At 34.9% G+C, this 20,456-nt stretch overlaps 1 protein-coding gene across 2 annotated transcripts in view; it reads left to right on the top strand.

The window, feature by feature from the left end:
* Positions 1–20,456, top strand: part of GPATCH2 (G patch domain containing 2) — a 109,433-nt gene that overhangs the window by 13,100 nt on the left and 75,877 nt on the right. For both annotated transcript variants that reach the window (XM_009994743.1, XM_009994742.1), the window contains exons 3-4: positions 930–1,112; positions 3,725–3,804. In XM_009994743.1, coding sequence (XP_009993045.1) covers positions 930–1,112; positions 3,725–3,804 — 263 coding nt within the window. The remainder of the gene's footprint in view (positions 1–929; positions 1,113–3,724; positions 3,805–20,456) is intronic.

The raw sequence follows: 20,456 nt of genomic DNA, 5'->3' as shown, positions 1-20,456 counted from the left end.
AGCCCTGTCTCATTAAAAATTGAGATGCCAAATAATTTATATGCAGAAATAGTGAGGCATGGTTTGGATACTTTGAAGTAGAATTAAAATAAAAAACATATCCTTTGAAATCTAGTTTTTGGGTGTAAGCAAGGAAACTTGCCATGTTTTGTGAAGATATTTTCTGATCTTCTGTAAACTGCCTGGTTTGTATAAAAACCCCCACATTTTAAAACAATTAATTTCTTTTTAGTTGCCAGTGTGTTTATGAGCTAAGCTTAAGATCAGATTTTCATTCTTGTCTTACTTGTGACTTTAAATCCTGATACTTAAATGCTACATCTATAAATATTGTCAGTAAAAATGACCAGCTTTGAGATATAATGCAGTATAATTCTCAATCACATGATACTGTCAGTTTTCATTTAAAATCAACTTTTTCAAAACTTATTTCTAAATGAATTTAATCAGATTAACTTCATTTAGTCACATCTGTTCATGATTGTTTTCCCCTTTTACTAGCCATACAAATCATGAAATTAAGCTAATTATATACCATTATCAGCTGCAAAGAACTAGTTTCACAGTTTTATACCTTTTAATTCCCTGCAGGAGATTAAGGCTTGGTTTTTGTTGATATGTAAAGTGCAGTAACTGAAATGGATTTCCTGGCAGTTATTGCCAAAGGATTAACTAGTTTACTATTGTTTTTCGCTATTGTAAATTGGTTTTAAAACATTACGCTTTATGTGGTTTTGTTGATAGCAACTCTTGTCATACTATTGAGAAACATTTTCCAAATAGAACTGCTATATACATGTAATTGCTATATGGCTATAAAGCAAAAGTAGTAGTTGTCCTGTCAGAGTGTTTATGGATGGTAACATTTGATTTTTATCTTCTCTGCTCCTCCTTTTTTGGGGACTTGGGGGGATACTGCCCTCATACAGGTGATGATGAGCAGAGTGATTGGTTTCATGAAAATGAATCTGGTGGAGCATGTGGAATTACAGGAGTCATTCCATGGTGGGAACAAGAAGATGCTGCAGAGCTGGAGAGAGAACTGCCTGATCCAGTCTTTCAAAGTATCTTAACTGGTACTTTCCCTCTTATGTCCCGTTCAGGAAGAAGAGGTAAGTAACAATCAGGCAAATCCAAACTGTAAGATCACTTGGGTACAGTAGAAACACGTCTGTGGATTATCCAAAATAAGTAAGTGTTGGCAAGATCTTGGAGTTACCAGTTTGTTCCCTTGAACTATTTTCATTTTTAAGATATCATTAGAAATAATTTTTAAGAAGTCAGAAAAGTCAGAAAGTGTAGAACTAATTTTGTTAGCCTACCCTTCTTTTTGTCTCAATTTTTGCTTTGAGAATTATCTTTTATTCTGTTGTTATTATATTTAATTATATTTAAAGTGAATCGTTATATTCCATTTTGTTCCTGTCTTCTGTGGTAGTGTTTAGAATTCTATAGAAGTGTATTAATTCAAAGTCTGGAAGGACTAGTGACCATCTGCTTTGCTTTGCTGTATGGTCAGGCCATATTGCTTGTAGAGAAGAGGGAAGGGTTTCTTCAGAGCAAGAATTGATTTGAAATCTAGTTTTTGGGTGTAAGCAAGGAAACTTGCCATGTTTTGTGAAGATATTTTCTGATCTTCTGTAAACTGCCTGGTTTGTATAAAAACCCCCACATTTTAAAACAATTAATTTCTTTTTAGTTGCCAGTGTGTTTATGAGCTAAGCTTAAGATCAGATTTTCATTCTTGTCTTACTTGTGACTTTAAATCCTGATACTTAAATGCTACATCTATAAATATTGTCAGTAAAAATGACCAGCTTTGAGATATAATGCAGTATAATTCTCAATCACATGATACTGTCAGTTTTCATTTAAAATCAACTTTTTCAAAACTTATTTCTAAATGAATTTAATCAGATTAACTTCATTTAGTCACATCTGTTCATGATTGTTTTCCCCTTTTACTAGCCATACAAATCATGAAATTAAGCTAATTATATACCATTATCAGCTGCAAAGAACTAGTTTCACAGTTTTATACCTTTTAATTCCCTGCAGGAGATTAAGGCTTGGTTTTTGTTGATATGTAAAGTGCAGTAACTGAAATGGATTTCCTGGCAGTTATTGCCAAAGGATTAACTAGTTTACTATTGTTTTTCGCTATTGTAAATTGGTTTTAAAACATTACGCTTTATGTGGTTTTGTTGATAGCAACTCTTGTCATACTATTGAGAAACATTTTCCAAATAGAACTGCTATATACATGTAATTGCTATATGGCTATAAAGCAAAAGTAGTAGTTGTCCTGTCAGAGTGTTTATGGATGGTAACATTTGATTTTTATCTTCTCTGCTCCTCCTTTTTTGGGGACTTGGGGGGATACTGCCCTCATACAGGTGATGATGAGCAGAGTGATTGGTTTCATGAAAATGAATCTGGTGGAGCATGTGGAATTACAGGAGTCATTCCATGGTGGGAACAAGAAGATGCTGCAGAGCTGGAGAGAGAACTGCCTGATCCAGTCTTTCAAAGTATCTTAACTGGTACTTTCCCTCTTATGTCCCGTTCAGGAAGAAGAGGTAAGTAACAATCAGGCAAATCCAAACTGTAAGATCACTTGGGTACAGTAGAAAGACGTCTGTGGATTATCCAAAATAAGTAAGTGTTGGCAAGATCTTGGAGTTACCAGTTTGTTCCCTTGAACTATTTTCATTTTTAAGATATCATTAGAAATAATTTTTAAGAAGTCAGAAAAGTCAGAAAGTGTAGAACTAATTTTGTTAGCCTACCCTTCTTTTTGTCTCAATTTTTGCTTTGAGAATTATCTTTTATTCTGTTGTTATTATATTTAATTATATTTAAAGTGAATCGTTATATTCCATTTTGTTCCTGTCTTCTGTGGTAGTGTTTAGAATTCTATAGAAGTGTATTAATTCAAAGTCTGGAAGGACTAGTGACCATCTGCTTTGCTTTGCTGTATGGTCAGGCCATATTGCTTGTAGAGAAGAGGGAAGGGTTTCTTCAGAGCAAGAATTGAGACTGTATCTTAGAAAACTTTTTTTTTTTTCCTTTTCCTTTAAAATACTTTAGACAACTGTGGATCCAGCATATCCAGTGGTAAGTTGTACCGGTGTTAAATTTCATTTACAGCTGGTAACCCACTCTTGTCTAAAGACTGAAGTTGTCAGAACTCAGCTTGCTGCCAAAGAATTCTGTTGTACCTTTCCTCTGCCACGGAGGATCTCCTTTCACATTCATTTGCAGATCTTTTATGTGAGCAGTGGTCAAATCACTTTCAAACTCCTTTACACACTGAATGTATTGAATTCTTTTGTGAGGCTTATTTTCCAGATGCTTAGAATTGTTTCTGAGGGCTTAATCTCTGCATATTCACCAGATTTGACATTTTCTAATACTAATGAATTATAAGCGGTGCAAAAATCACTTTCCTATTGTAATTCAGTATGCACTGCTTATGCAGCCAACTGTGCATAGAGTCAGGATGTCTGTAAGAATATCTACAGACTTGTTGATTTTCATGACGACATAGCATTTCTCTCACTGTTCCCATTCTGTGCTCTTTGCTTCCACCACAATGTTTGGCAGTACTAAGATATTTTTAAACGACATCAGATTAATAGATTGGTATGTAGTGGTAAATTTTTTCAGTTTTATGGTATAGGAAGTACTCTTAGATCAATTTGTCCCTTTTTTTTTTTTTTAGGTTTCCAGAGTAGACTTAGTCATCTTCATGGAGTGCCTGCAAGAAACATAAAAAAGGCTTCAGGAAACCAGAATGCATTGGTAGGTGCTTTTAGTACTGTAATCTAATGTGCACTGTTTTTAGGTTTTTTGTTTGTTTTTTTTTAAAAAAAAACCAACAACAAACAAACAACTCTGTTCCTCTTGTGCTTGTTTCTTAATGTTGCAGAAGGGTAATGGAACTGTGAGACTACAATGTCACAGCAGCCTGATATTGTGCATTTGCTTTTTTTAATAGGTAGTCTCTTCATGTTGCACTTTGGTTATAATGGAGTATTTCTGTATACTTGAATGGCAGAAAAAGTCTGATACTGTTTCTCAAGTCTTTTTTCACCTGGGTGTAGGAAAAGGTGTGTGTATGGGGGCATTATTTATCTCTTATGTATATGAAAGCAGGTCTCTCTTTCCTCTTAAAATAAAAATCAAACCCAAGTGTTTTCAATTTTTCTGATACTGAAAGCATATTTATTTTTTTCCCCAAAAGGTCTGCTTTGAAAAATCTGTCCTTATTTTCTTTTGTTTGGTTGACTTCTGTCTGGTCTGGGGACAGAGAAAAATCTAATGCAAGTTAGCAGTGCACCTCTCACAGACATCATTAATTTCTGGGACCGATTTTATTCTGAGGCTGTAACTACAAATGAGAGATTTTGTGGGGTTTTTTGGTGTGTTCAGCTCTAGGAGCAACATTTATAAAAGAAGGAAAAAATCCAACTGTCCTTTTTTGTACAATCAAATCATTGGATCTTCCCGTAGCTTTTTAAAAAATTAAGACTGATGAATTTTTAAGAATTTTCTCCTTGGAAGAGGGCATGAGGAAAAGACTTGACCTTTTAAATTAAAAATTTTAGAATTTATTTGTCATAGTGCAGTCTCTTCCTTTCTTAACAGAACAGTGTTTAGAAAAGAAGAGAACGTGGGAGACTATCAGTATGTGATAAACATATCCCATTATAGTAAATACTGCAACATTGATGTTCTTTATTATTTAACAGCATTGAATATTTTCAAATTTTAATTTGCCTGAACAAAGTAATATGCTTCTGAGAAATGTAAGAGGTATTATATGTGGAGAGAATAGAAAGGGACTGTTAAAAATTTAACTCATTTTGAAGAGGGAAGGTTTTTATAATTGAAGTCCCTGTCCAATAATTGCAACTTGGAGCTGAATAAGATGCTTTAAAACCTTGGCCTGTGATCTCTGGTGTTAGTGGTCATGAATTAGATAAATGCTATCCAGTTCTTGGTTTCCTATCTACCTATTTTTATTTTTGGTTCAGTGCTTGCCTGAGCATATCTGGGATTTGTAGCCCATTTTCTAGGCTTATTGCAATTTCATTCTGGTATTTTATAGGAGCTATTATAACTGATAGGTTAGCTTCATGGTATTGATGATACATGGCTTAACTACCCTAAAAATGGCTTTTTTCTCTAAATTGTAAAAAGGTGATTAAATTTCAATTGATGAAGATATATTGTGAATGTGTATATATAATAAAAATCCTAATGTTTATTTTCTGCTACACTTTCTGGATTGTCCTTAGGAGCCCATTTTATCTTCCAGTCATGATATGATATATATAAATATGGTATCATAGTTCCTTATATAACAAGAACGCAAGCCAATCTACTAAAGACTGATAATCCAGTTACCTCCAGTTATTAAATATATCATTTACATAGCGTTGTGAAACAAGGTTGACCCGTGAACGTACCTTCTATGCCACTGTGTTTTAGGCAGGAGTCTATATGCCTTATATAGAATGAATGTGTAGTTGGCTTTTCAGATTCCGACCTTCCTAATGACTATTTATGTTTGTGGGCACATCTGCTGCATCTGTCTTTGCAAATGTAGCTGTATAAGCCTGAGCTCACATGCTTCCTTCTGTCAATGATTGCTTCTCACAGAAAGTCTTTTTTAGATACTTCAATCCAATGACAAAAAAAGAGTAATTTAATACCTGTGACATCTGATAACATAGAACAAGAAGTAATTACTGCTATTAGATGGTAACAGTGAACAAGAGCAAGAATGCTTTTAGAAAGATTAATATCCTGAGGAAAGAACAGCACAGACTCAAGTCATTGAACAGAGTTGTGGTGTGACTTAATTGTTTTTTAGCAGCTAGGAGGTTGATGTCTTTATCACTGTTTTTATATGGACTTTTAAAAGGAAACAGAGTAAAAAATTGAGTTGCCTACTGAGATACACTATGTAAAAGACACATTATATCCTGTGTTCAGTCTATGGATGTGTAGTATGTATTTAGGGAATGTAAGCATATAGTTAGCCCTTTGCATACATTCAATGTGTGTTTAAACTTTCCAAAAAGAGTTTATTTGAAGGTTCACAGTTATATTGATTAGCAGAGACTTGAAGAGATTGCTGGTTCAGGGAAGCCAGAATAAATAGCTATGATAATACCTTGAGAAGTGTTTAATGCGCAACTGCCTGGGTGTTATTTTGTAAGAGAAACATCAGGCAAAGAGTGTGATTATTACTTGCTATATACCTGGGAAACTGAGCTTATGTCAGTTTCACTCCATGGTTTTTAGAAGCAGTGGGAGCTGAGAATCAGAGGGAAAGCTGCCCTTTATGAACTAGTTAGTCAACTTTAATTTGAAGTAGCCACAGCTGGCACTTAGATTCTGTCTAGATTAATTTAATTGATGAGTTGCTTAATTTAAAGAAACTCATGGGTCTTTCTGTTGTCAAGTATAATGCCTTTGAGTCAAAACACTTTTTTTTTTTTTTTTAATGTTCATGCGCATTGGACAAGCAAGAGAAGTAAAAGCCCAGCATACAAATACTATGAAAACCTTCACCTAATCCAAGGTGCAGGTTGAATGAGTTATCACACAGCAGTTGACAACTGAATAAGCTGAGCAAAAAAAAAATGGAAAAAAAAAATAATCATCACAACTTGCTTATATTCTTTGGATTTTCCAATTTACATGATAAGCATCTTTTTAATAGCATCTGTAACTAAACGATTTTTCAGGCATATATTTTGGCATAAAATTATAATTCTGGCTGTTCATGCCTTCATTGCTATGCTTTGTAGCAGCATTACTTGTAGCAGAACTTTACTTGAAAAGAAACAGAAAAATGTGACTTTCCTAATACACTATGCTTTTGATCCTGCCTATGTGAAGTTGCTAGCAGTTACTTTGTAATTATTATTGGAAACATGATACATGTGTTTTCATACTAGTATTTAATGGACTCATTTAGTAAGATACACTGCATGGCATCTTACTGAACTTTGCTGAATTCTGCAGTTATATATGATCCAATCAGCTATTCAGAACCTCCACATATTTTATGTCATGCAGAAGCTCTACAATTTAGTAGATTTTTTAGAAGGAGTGGTTTTTTTTATCCTGTCTTTTTTCTATGTGTTTATACACTTGCATGTCATTTATCTAGTACTGTATCTCTGTCCTTTCCAACAAATTATATGTGAAGCTTTGATATTTAGCAGAATAAAATCAGAAACCTAACATTTTAGGTGCATTTCTATGATACTGTATACTAGATTAACTCTTCACCTTCAGTGATTAAGGCCACTGTGCTTTTCTCAGATGTATTCCTGGGGAGATCACAAAAGCCCTAGTTAAAGAAAATAAGAGTTAATAATCATAGTGAAAATAGAACATGATGCTTTATTTTGTTCAATATAAGTGTTTTGCTCAACTTAGTGCTCAATGACTGAAAAATTTCACTTTTGTTCACAAGTCCTCCTTATAAATAAGTGAAGGTTTTAAAAGTCATTACTGCTGTCCTAGCTGTTCTGGCATGGTTGTAGATACAGTTCCTTTGTGGAGACAAGGAGAGACATTATAAGGTTTTGTTTGAGGACTCTTACACATCATCTCTTCCTGCCTAGATTCACTGTCTGGGTGAGAAGTTGGAAAATTATTTCACTGGGTTGAAGTGCAAAAAAGCATGACCAATAAAAGGATGCTTTCTTGTAACTCGGCCTAATTTTTCTGTCCATCATGTTTATGTCATGGGGTTTGATTTTATTATATTAAAGACAGCCTACTTTAAATCTTGCACTCCTAGGATTGTGTTTTCTTTTGGAACAGTGTAGTATTGAGCTTGACTATGCAGTAATAATGATTTCAAAAGTATATAAGGAATGAAAGCTGTGTGCCTGAGACCTGTTTTCTGAAGGCATCTGGGTATTTCTGTCAAATCCTGTGACCTTTTTTTAAAAGTTCAAAGGGAGGTTTTTATCAAAAAATTGTCATCAAATAACAGCTACTCTCATGATGTAAGGAGAAAAGATGTATTTGAGTACTCGTGTTTTGTCAACTGTTTTCAAAATGTAAAACGAAACATTTCTGCTTTGAAGTTCTTCCTAACTAATGAAACAGGTGATTTCAGGAATCTTTTTCTTGTCGGATTATTTTGGAAATTGAGTGAAATTACGTTAGGTAAGAAATCTTTTTACAGATCTAAGGGACATTTCCTGAAAGAGAAAGTTGGGCATTGTTTTTACACTATTGGTCAGAAACTTCTTTATCGATGCTCTGCAGCTTTTGGTAAAACACTGCTTCTCAAGTATTGTTGAGAATATTTTTTAATGAGTGTGTGCCATACAGTTAGATAAAACACAATTTCATTTCAATGACCTACATTAAATAACTTAGCTGCGGTGTTTTAATTATTTGCTTCAGTTAATGACTTTTGTTATTTGGAGTAGAAGTCTCTACTTGAAACTGTGGTAATGTGAGTGATATTAGAAGATATCTGATAGCAAAACAAAACTCCTGTTGGATTCCAGACTTTTATGCATTCAAGATTAGGAATATTAGACCTCTCTCTGAGTATGACATTGTGAAACTTTATGCTGCTAAAGCAGTAAATGAATTTTTCTTTACATGGGTAAGAGGGTAGGAGCTTTTGTTTTTTTGCAATGGGGATTGTATTAAGATTTCCTGTGATCAAATATATTTTCAGCTACTTCCTTGCTGCATTGTCCTTGTATTTTTAAAAATTCTTCCTTTTTTGTAATTGGTTTAAATTTTTATTTGGTTAGGTAAAATGTAGTGATTAAATCGTACTCTTAATCCTCACTTTAGTTAACTCAATACCTTAGTTTTACAACATAGAGTAGAGGGGAAAAACTTCCTTGAGGAGTAGGTGGTTTCCTACACTCATGTGCTTGCAGCAGATGTTTTTTTCTGACAGAAAAATTCAGGTTGTTACCAGAGGAGGCTCTCCTGAGATGGCAGTTTCCACCTCAGTTTCTTCCAGTGTTCAGTCACTATTGGCAAAAATGCTAGTCTTCCCAGGGAGTGACTCAAATGGCACTCTCCTAGACTTTAGACTTAGTTATAGAAAAAAAAAAAGTTTCAGTTAGATTTCAAAAGTGGAATGCAAATATTGCAGATGATGATATCTGAGATGTTCTTAACTTCATATACCTAATAGTTTTTGGGGAACTGCTTACTGTTTTTATACCTGCTTTGTATTTTGCATACTAAGAAGCTATTTTTTCCTCAAATAATTTTCAAGTGCATTTTTTGTAAAGTTTTCACTTGTGCTGATACAATCTTAATATATTTGTTCCACTTGTCATAGTAAACAACTGATGGAAGAGTAGAAGCTTTTAGTGACTTTTGTAATAGCTTGGCATATGTGCTCATCGAAGGAAACATAATTACACCTGTACCATGGTTCATAGTAGGTGAGTGTTTCTCAAAGTGGTTCCCATCACTGGTAGTATCAATGGTGGTACCTATACTTAAGGTACAGTTCGATATTGATCCTTCAAGGCAGGGCACTAGAATTAGCAGATCAGTTTTGTTAATATCATTGTCATTATTACAAAGTATTTTGAATTTTAATCATCCTTTGTGAGACCTAAATGGTCTAATAAAGCCTGGCTTACAACCTGTGTTTGTTTCAACTGACAGTGATTTTTGTGTCACTTTTGTAACTATCACTTTATCTTGGTGTTTTCCAACCAGTAAACAGGCTTACATAATACCACAGTGTTTCTTTCTCATTTAAAGTTGCAGTTGATGAACCAGAAACGACTTACTGGTAACTGAAATACCAAATGTTAAGATTTGAAGAAATCTAAGGACGGTCAATTTTGTTATTAGTTCTGTTGCCTAAATGTAAAACCCCTCTGCCATGAAAATAACTAGAGAAAACTTCAGCCGGCTTGCAATAGTTGTAAAGGCTCTAACTGTTGAAGGCAACAATGTGTTTGTTTTGTTCTTTTGTTGTGGGTGGCTTATTTTCACATAATCACAATGTTAGGGGTTGGAAGGGACCTCCGAAGATTGAGTCCAATCGCTCTGCCAGAGGAGTACCAAAAACTAGGGTAAATCACTCAAAGACATCCAGACAGGTCTTGAGAGTCTCCAGAGAAGGAGACTCCACAACCTCTCTGGGGAGCCTATCTCCGTGTTCTGTAACCCTCACAGTAAAAAAGTTCTTGGTGTTGAGGTAGGACTTCCTGTGCTCTAGTTTGAGTCCATTGCCCCTCATCCTATCACAGGGCACAAGTGAAAAGAGCTTGTCCCTGCCTTCTTGATGCCCAGCCCTCATGTGTTTACAGACATTAATTAGATCTCCCCTCAGTCTTCTCCTGTCTAGACTGAAAAGCCCCAGGTCTCAGCCTTTCCTTGTAAGGCAGGTGTTGCAGTACCTTAATCATACTCGTAGGCCTCGATTGGACTCTCTCAAGTAAATGCCTGTCCCTCTTGTACTGGGGAGCCCAAAAATGAACACAGTACTCCAAGTGAGGTCTCACCAGGGCTGAGTAGAGGGAGAGGAGAAACTCCTTCGATCTGCTGGATGCACTCCTCCTAACGCACCCCAGGATACCCTTGGCCTTCCTGGCCACAAGGGCACACTGTTGTCCCATGGATAACTTGTTGTCTACCAGGATTTCAGGGTCCTTCTCCACAGAGCTGCTCTCTAGCAGGTCACCTCCTAACCTGTACTGGTGCATTTTGTTACTCCTTCCGAGGTGCAGGACTTTGCATTTGCTCTTGTTGAACCTCATTATATTCCTCTTTGCCCAGCTTTCCAGCCTGTCCAAAACTTGCTGAATGACTGCAAAGCCTTCAGGTGAATCAGCCAATCCTCCCAGCTTCATGTCATCAGCAAACTTGCTGAGAAGATATTTTCAATTGTAGTTTCATTCTTAATAAAAACGTATGCTCATCAAGGAAAAAATAGTTTAAATACATAAGGCAATTAATAGCTTGTAGAAGTAAAAATTGTGTTTTATCAAGAAATGAAGATTCTGTTTGTGCAACAGAGCTTATGATGTTTTTTCTTGGTCAATGTGGTGACTTAGTCTCTTTTCTTGGACCCTCACTTTAAGTATAGTGTCAAAACCAGCATGCCACTTCAGCAAAATAGTTGCCCTCCAGCATTAGTCTCAGAAATGCCAAATGTGCTCCTTACTTCTTAAATGCATCTTGTGGTTTATTCATTGTGACAAGTGCTCTGTACTGTTTGAGCAGTATGCTTTGTAATTCACCTTAACAACTGCTCAAATGATAGTCATCTATAATTTCACTTATGTTTGCTTTTAAATCTGGACAAATAATGATATATATCCCTTTTATTCTTCAGTTGATGTCCTTCTTGAAAACACAGTTAATATAGTTCTACAGCACTCTTTAGAGATATTAATAATTTTTAAAACCTCTGACTTCAAAATATGAGGCAGTATAATTATTCTTCTTGTTTTCTGCTGTTTATCAAAAGAAGTTCCCCTTTCTGGTGTCTTGTCTGCCTGAAATGCTTATTCTGCAGGCATCTGGAATTTGCTTGGTTTGACTTCCTAAGTCTATATTGTTTCTTTGATGGTTATGTTTTAGTGCAATTCCAGTGGAAAAAATGTCTAAATGTAATCTGTTTTAGTATATTTTCTGCAAAAATTTCACCCAGATGTCTCTTCTAGAAATTTCTTAATGCCTCAATAGCAGCATTTTTAACAATGAATGGTAGAACACCATCTCGTATCCAGTGTCATATTGAGCTTGAGTCAGTTGGTAATTTAATGTTGAGAATAGACAGAAAACCATATGTGCCATAAGCAAAGAGAATGTGCATATATACCATGGCTTAGCTAATGAGCAAGATCTCATTTATGCTGTAGCAACATCATAAATGTCAAGTAAATCATGACAGTAATTTCAGCCAACACTTTGTTTAAAATTTTTAAAATGAAAGCAAGTACAAGATTGGATACAATTCCTGAACTGTTCAAAGTTTATTGCTAATTCAAACCATAATAGCTCATTCACATGAGTCTGTTTTCCATTCCATAGGAGGAAAATTCCCTTTTTTGCCTGAAATACGTGGTATGGAAGAATAAGGGCTATCAATAGATGAAGCAACTTAACATAGTCAATCTGTGTTTTTTGGTTGCATTTCATGTGTTGGGAAAATTATGGCACTCTAAATATCTAATAAAATACTTTGCCTATCTTTGGGCATCTAGGTTAAGCCTGTTAATAGTGACCTTGTAGACTTATTCTGAGATAGACAACTTATACTCAGATGCACTAATTTATTTTGTTTGCTAGGTCTGTTCTAGTTTTACTTTATGTTCATTTAGCAGCTGATCTTTCAAATCATTATTATAAGACAAAGACAAGGAATTAAAATGTTTTAATGTTGTTTGATTTTTAACAAAAATACAAATGGAAACTTAAAATCTTGTGGCCTTTTTTTTTTCCTGTATACAGGCTGAGTTTGTAAGGCTTATACACAGCGTAAGAGGCAGCTGTAAAACTAGTGAATTAAACTGGATTTTTAATGTCTTCTCCAGTAATTTGTCATGGAGATGCAGCTGTGAAATAACTTAAGTATAGCACAGAAAATAAAGTAGCAAACACACATGATGCTTTGTGTTGAAATTGAATTACACAAAAAAATTATTCCACTGCTTTTGTAAAGTGAGAGGTAATTAGACAGAGAGACAGTGTTCTATAACCTGTTAAAAATAACCATATAGAAGTGAAGTGAAGCACAATTGTAGCCTAAGTTACCTGTGACTTAACTGGAAACTGGTATGTTTGCTATATTTTGTTCCTCAAAATAAGAAAATCAAATATGCATATTGAGAGCATAGTTTTGAGGGAAGAAAGTACTTAAAACTTCTCAGGGAGTGCCTCTTCTGATCATTATCACATGGCATTTGCGGCAAGTAAACATGTAACTGAACGTAGAAGAGACCCTTTACAGAACTGTAGGGTTTTTTACTGTGTTTCTGAGTGATCTTCAAATTGAATGAGTTGCAGGAGTGAATAGTTTTTAAAACATGTTAATCCATTATCAGAGACGGCAATGATAACTTAAAATAAATGGTAATAAGCAAACTTAGAACAGAAAGGTCATTTCCTGAAGGTAGTAAATTAATAATGCTGTGAGTTGTGAGGTGAGTCACAGGAAAATTTGAAGCTCCTCTGTGTAGTGGTCTCCTGATGGAAAACCTACACATAATGTTGGCATGGTTGTTTCAAAATAACTGTGATCTTTTTTGTGTACTTAAACCATTTTTTCAAATACTGAATTACAAATAAAAAGGACAAGAAGAGATTTTTTAACATCAGTACTTCCAATGGGAGTGGTCTATGAAACTGTTGATCCTTGCCTTTTAATTACTGTCCCTTCAATTAGGAGACAACAGCTGGTTTTTTTTCATTTCTTTTCCAAATGAAACATAACTATTTTCACTGATGAAGTGAACCCTTTCAGTCCAACATTTTTGAAAACTGTTCAAAATCTGCTCCTCTCAGCCCCTGGCAAACTCTTACTTGCTTCTAATGATAGAAATTTTTTTGGTGGTTTGGTTTTCCTTTTCTCACTATTAACTTTAGTTAGTCTCCTGTTTGACAGGTGAATTTTAAAGCCTGTATTTGTAAGTATGAGAATAACACTCTTATTCTGTTATTTCTGAGGCCTGACTTGGCACTCCTGCAGAATAAACTTAGCCTCAGTTCAGAGAACTGAAAATGCCCACCTGCTAGCAGTAAGAAAATGACCAAACTGAACTGTCCTGCTAGACGTGTTTTGTTGGGTTGTTTTTTTAAAAACATTTGTGCAATTCACTTTGAACAGCGTTAGATAAAATGTGCCCCAATTACCCTACTCACCGAATCCTTCTCATTTGATTCTTTGGTTCTGAAAGTTTTATTTTACAAAGACCTAAACAGATAGATATGGTAGGTTTACAGTAGTTTACATTTTTATTCTTGATAGATAATAGAGTGGAGAAAAATACACCTGTTTCCTCTTAGGCCATGCTATTATGCTTTGAAAAAGAAAACATGCAGATTTTGATGCCATACTGTTTTCTCTCTTTGCTTTTTTAAAAACTGGAATCTAATCATTAGTGTAGGTCTAAGGCAGTTTAAGACAGCTTGCAGTACCTAGAATAACTTCATTGCCTGTTAGAAGTTACCATAAGGCTGCTTTCCCGTGCAGTAAAATTACAGCACTTGAACAAAAGACAGGAAATGACTGCATAAAAATGAGGGACGTTTTTGCATAAATAAATGCTAGCATTTCAGTGTTAAGTTGGGCATAAATATTCCAAAATATATTGTTATCCCTTCTTCAGGAGAACACTATAACTATAGTTACAGTGTTAACTATATTTTGTCAGATTATTAAGAATAAACGATGTAATAGTAACATCATATATAATATTTTAAAACTCTGAAGGATTTATTAAACTTCTCTTTGTACACAAACCGATGGCTTTGTAAAATTAGTTGCCCTATATAAGTGATGTATACGCATATTTTCTTTAGGGTTTAATGTGAATTTTTTGCTTCAGGAAAACAGCTTCATTTACATAGGATATATTACTGAATCTTACGTTAAATATTACTAGAATGTGGAAAATGTTTTTAAAATATTTGGGGGTTGATGGATTAGTACTCTTCAAAGGGAAACAAAACACTAAATATTTCTAATCCTGCATTATTTACCGCATGGGTGGTTAAATGCTACTTGAAGTCCCATAAAATTAAAAGGGAGAAATCTGCCAACTGTAGCAGGAATTGGATTTAGGAAGAGTGGTACAGAGCCAAAATATTGCTACAGAATTAAATGTCAAAAATCTTCTTTAATAGTAGATATATAGTTCACAGTGCCTGGTTATGATTAATACATTTAATCTAAATCACTGAAAGTTGCTCTCTCCTTTTCCATAAAATACAATAGGACACAAATCAGTTTTACTGTAGGTGGATAACAATTGGAAAATAATGCATCTTCCCACCCAATAAATTGTCAGTTATACCTTTTAACTAAAATCGATTCATCTTTCCAAAATTTATTACGATTTCTAATAATAAATCTTTTCAAATGTTTATTCATTTGCTTTTTGATACATTATGCCACTTTTGCTATGGTCTAATGTTTTTTCTTTTGATTCATTGTAAATTAGAAAATCTATTTTGAGTCAATTTTCTAGTTAAGAAGTTAAAATCTATAACCTAGCCATTTTTTCATAGTCTCCTTTGCACGTTTTAATACCCTTGAACTTAGATACAATCCACTAAATTCTGATCAGAAGGTGATTAAAAGTCTTTTCACTGTCACTTCTTGACTGAGGGCCAGATTCATAAAACAAGTACTTATGAGATTGTTAGCTGGTTTTCTTCTGCTCATCTCCCTGATTCAAAGAGGAGGGTTGAAACAGAGACGTAGTTTTTTGCCAAAGTTTTTTTGTGTGGACAATCAGAATTCCCCTTTTGAATTAGAATCCAGCTGTGACCATACAAGGTATGATAGAAGCCTCCTTTTGTTGTCCCTTTATAGTAGCAAGGCAATGATAGTACTGGAGATCACTAAAGAATACTGTATGTTTCCCATTATTATTACTGTCTGCAATTACCCAATGCTAAACCTTTTCATGTGTGATCATCTGCCATTTTGCATTTTTAAAAGTAACACTTTTAAAAGAAGATATTTTAGAAGACTTTTTCCTTTCTCTAATGATTGATCTGCTAATCTGCATTGTGAAACTGTGTTCACTGTTCATCAGTTTCCTGCTCTGTATATGATAAAAAGTGTCAGAGAGGTATAGTCTTAATTAAAAAATATAAAAATCTACCAGTAAGCATATTTCCAGTTCTGATCCTGTTAAACATTGTGATCTTTTAGTCAGTTTCCTGACAAGAGTTATGTATGAGAAACTTAATTTAATATGTAGCAGTATCAAATTCCTTAAGGCACAAATCTGGTTTGTTTATATTACAAATGTCAACACTGGCAGAATAAAAGGAGAGGGTTATAAAATGTTTGAAACATAACTGTGAAGAAAATGGTATTCATAATTTGAACCTGATCTACAGTATCACTTATGGGTAAATTGTGTAGCTGAAAATATCTTGGATTTTAAAGTGATTGATTTCAGAGTTAAAAATAATGTGTTGATGGATTGGAATTAATTTTAGTAATTACAAATTGAAGAAAACAGATGTTTTCTTAGGCAAAGATCAGGCTTTAATTGCAGGTCTTACCTGTGCATCAAAAAATAGTGTCCGTATGTTCATGTCTCTCTCCAAGTTAGTATCTTATTTTTATGTGGAAGTACAATTCTGTTACACATTTTTGAGCCTTACTCTAATTGTGTACAAATACAAATCTAATGCTCAGAGGACTTAAGTGATACATATGTCATAATGCACATATTTGGAAAGTTCTTCAAGAGTTAAGCTGGGTAAAGATTTTAAAGAGGCAGTGTCAAAATCAGTACTACTCTATTTCCAAATAAAATGGTATGTGTTACAAAACTAGTCAAAAACACTTGCAACAAAGCTGAATTTCCAGCAATGACATAAATGTGCCTGAAGTCCCTTTAGGACTTTTTTTTTTTGAGGTAGATAGTCTGCAGGACTACAGGCTACATGAGAAAGGCAGAATAAGCTACCATAGAATTACAGGAAAAACCTGACAAAGCTATTGTGTATGTTCATTTTGTCCTTTAGAAAATTGTTGTAAATATATTGTCTGTTTTAATTGCTTTAAATATTTATGTGTCACTGCCGTGGGACAGTGTAGATCACCTAACAAGTACTAATAATTGGCAAGATCCAGAAATAAATTACCTTTGAGAGGAGCATTTGCAACCAGCAGCTTAGAGGGGTGTGTGATCTGTAGAAAGAGTAACTCTGTTTTTGTCACAGTGCTAGGAGGAAAGAAGCTAACAAAACATCAGAAAGTATAGTTGGTATAATGAATATTTAGTGGAGTAAACTGATGCAAGACTGTCAATCAGAGAAGTAAGAATTGTAATTTTAGAAAAACTTGGATCACTTTAACTTTGTGTAAAATCTTTCTAACTTCAAAAAATGTTTTTCTCAGATGTTCATTATTCTATTCTTTCTATTCTATCCTTTCTCAGACTTAGCTGTCATGATTTCTTATGCATTTCAGAAGGTATGTGTGTTGCATGGAAGAGAATTCTCATCTTTTCAGTGCAAATGTGTTTCCTTTAAAATCAGAAAACTGTTCTATATTGAGCATGATTTCTAAAGAAAAGTTGAGATGTGTGTACAGTAAAGCAGCACTAAATGAAAGAATGTAAGCAGAGTCAATTTAACCCGTTAGTAGCAAACTCCAGGATTGTCCAGATTTTCCATTATAGTCTTCTCTTTCTTTTAGATGTTACAGGGTGGGGAAGGGTGCTTTCTAAAAAAGCAGTCTGCTTGGGTGCTTTTTCAAGGTTTCAGTTGGGGATTATTTTTCTTTTTCTTTTTTGGAGGGAGATCGATACATGCCTTGCTCATTTCAGGGCAGTTACTGCTGCAGGTGGTATGGTCTGTGCTGTTGAGCAGTCTTGGAGTACAGCAGACCCCAAATCTCTCATGAACACAGCTTCAGCATGACTACCTACTTTTAGTTGTGGTGATGTATTTGAGAGGTTGTGGGACCTTGGAGAAGTAGGTCCTTAATAATTTAGTGTTCTTTTAATGCTAGGGTAATAGATATGAAACTACTGTATTGTATTAAGATTGCACCCATAGTATCTGTAGTTTGCTGGCTTACCATGTAGCAATGATGAGAGTGGAAAATACTTTCATTTCAAAGAGATCTTTCAGTAAAATGCTAGTAAAATTATCCAAGGTCATTGCAGGCTATTGGTGTACTGTTTGTTACTGGTTCTTTCAGAGAAAATTCTGACCCTTCAATTAATGTTTTCTGTTCAAAAACTCAATTTCTTTTGGGTGTGTTTCTTGTCCAGTTCTTTTAGACTAGTAAGGCAAAGAAACTTAATCTTGAAATAACTGAAAAGGGAACATTGCACTGTGAAGAATGTGTTTGAATCAATATCTCTCAGTACTCATCGTGGCTATCTATTTTGATAGGATACTAAATGTTATAATGATACTATTAAATTTTCAGTTATGCCTTTGTTGCCATAAAGACCAACTGTAAAAGTATTATTCTCAAGAGGAGATTAATTCTTGCCTCCTGTGCATAGAAAATTTAGAGAACAGGTGAATGTTTAGAAGCTTTGCTTTGTATAGTAGATAATATCCTTGAGGTATTGTCTGCTATGCTGGCCATGGATTTCGAAGTGTGTTACCAAGCACAGTTGTTTCTTAAGCCTTCAGAAGAAAATAAACAGCCTTGCTTGTTTACCTTAACCTAAAGGGAGACAGAAAACTGCCTGGAGATTCAGGTACATCTGGTGTCCCTTTTATTTTACTGTCTTGCTGGAGAAGCTGGAAGTGGCGAGCCATGCTGTCAGGGTACATATAGCCCAGGGGTCTCAAATGGCCTTGACTTGTGCAAAATAGACTATTCCAGTAGGGTGACAGAGCTGGTTGGCTTTTAAAAGAGCTAATCAAAACAGACACAAACCCAAGTATAATACAGGTTATTAGAAACTCTGCTGGCATCAGACTAATTAAACATAAATATCTATAGCATTCATTTATTTCTTTATCAAAATTATCAAACTGGTGAAGTACCCACAGCTGGGGAGAGGTGGGACTTTTTGACCTCACTTAACCTTTCTAGTATAACTAAGCGGATTTGTCTTGGCAGCCCCCTCTCCAAGGGGAGATCACTGAAACTGTTAATGATATCCATTGGCAAAATGCCTGGTACGAATTCTCTGAGCAGACTTTTGGAAGCTTGGTATACTTTTCTTAATACACATCTTCTGACTGAGTGTTCTGAGGAAGCTGGTGGTTCTTGTCTAGGTTTGTACATCATTCTTTTTAAAATTTATGTGGCTGTGTGCTTTATATGGGTCAGTCCTTTTCATCTGCATGCCCACTGTTGTTTAGTATCAACTAGATGTTGTGTGGCCTGTCAGAATACTATTCCTTATTGTTGTTTAAGCAGCAGCACCAATACACTTAAGAACTTGTCTCTGAAGAACAATTTGGGGAAGGCTGGAAGTCCCAGGCACTTTAAACCTTCTCTCACAAAAGTGGTAATCTGGAACAGGAATCCTTGTTAATTCTCACAGTGCCCAGTTACCTCTGGTCAAGGATCTTCAGAGGGATTGGCAAGGTGTCACCTACTGTGCAGCAATGGCTGATTTGAAAGCTGTAAAACCAGTAAGGTTAGATAGGAAGTTTTCTTTTGATAGGCATTGCTGTGAGTTTTTTTCTCATATGCAGCAAGATATTAGGTGGTGGAAGGCTGATACTGGGGAGAAGCCCTTTGAGATTGTTCAAGTGTTTGCCATATGCTTTGTTTTAGTTTGTTTAGCATCTTCCAAGTGAAACAAGTTGACATAAGAATTATAAATGATACCTGTCCTTTGCTTGTGATCTTTACATGTCTTTCTCTTGCTATGTGTTGTTCTGGTCAGGTATTGATTTTTGTGCTCTCCTGGCTGTGCATGTTTCTTAATTCTGTATGTATTTTTGTTTACATTGGGAAGCGCTCACTTGGTTTTGTGAACTGGAAAAATGGGTGCTGCTTCTAGGACTTTCAGAAACCAAAGTGCATATGTTTTTTTTATTAGTAGATACTTAGAGCAGTACAAAGAGAAACTTTGGAAACTGGAGAATGTGCAAAATGCACCCTTTTTTTTCTGTTTGTCTAACTGTAAGGTTATTTACATGAGCTATTTGCTTCAATGAAGTACTTTGGAGAAGTTAGAATTAGAACTGAAAACTGAGTACATAACTGGAACAAAACTTCTTGTGTGCCTGGATAACACCTGTGTTTAATGTATATAGCTTACTAATACTAATCATAGTTTAAGAAAGTAGTGCAAGTTAGTGCTGTGGTACCAGTTTGCCTCCTTACAAGGAGAAAGTAAATACATTTCCAAGTACAGTGGTTAGCCTTTCAAAAAGCTATGATTTTTCTTCAGTATAGAAAACTCTATAGCTTTAGTAAATATGCTCACCATACCTTATGTGATTGTATGTTATATAATTTTCCAGCAGAGACTATACTGGTACAATTCTTATGCTTTACAGAGACTGCAATCCAGAGTCATAGAAGATAAATTTCATCCAGTCCCACCCTAGTATTGTCTATTAGTTAGGAGTCTCTGAGCAAATAAAGATAATAAATCTAAAGAACAGAGCCTTGAGTGGAGTTTACACTTTTAAATCTAGATTTACATGTCTGTGGGTTCTTACATCTTTCTTCCTAATATACCGTCCCATTTGATAGGGATGCAAGAAGAAAATACATAGCTACTTGTAAAGAGTGTGTGTAGGGA

This window comes from Chaetura pelagica, unplaced genomic scaffold (assembly GCF_000747805.2).
Source record: "Chaetura pelagica isolate M959 unplaced genomic scaffold, ChaPel_1.0 scaffold2, whole genome shotgun sequence".
NCBI lineage: Eukaryota > Metazoa > Chordata > Aves > Apodiformes > Apodidae > Chaetura > Chaetura pelagica.
This window is presented reverse-complemented; position numbering and strand designations above follow the sequence as displayed.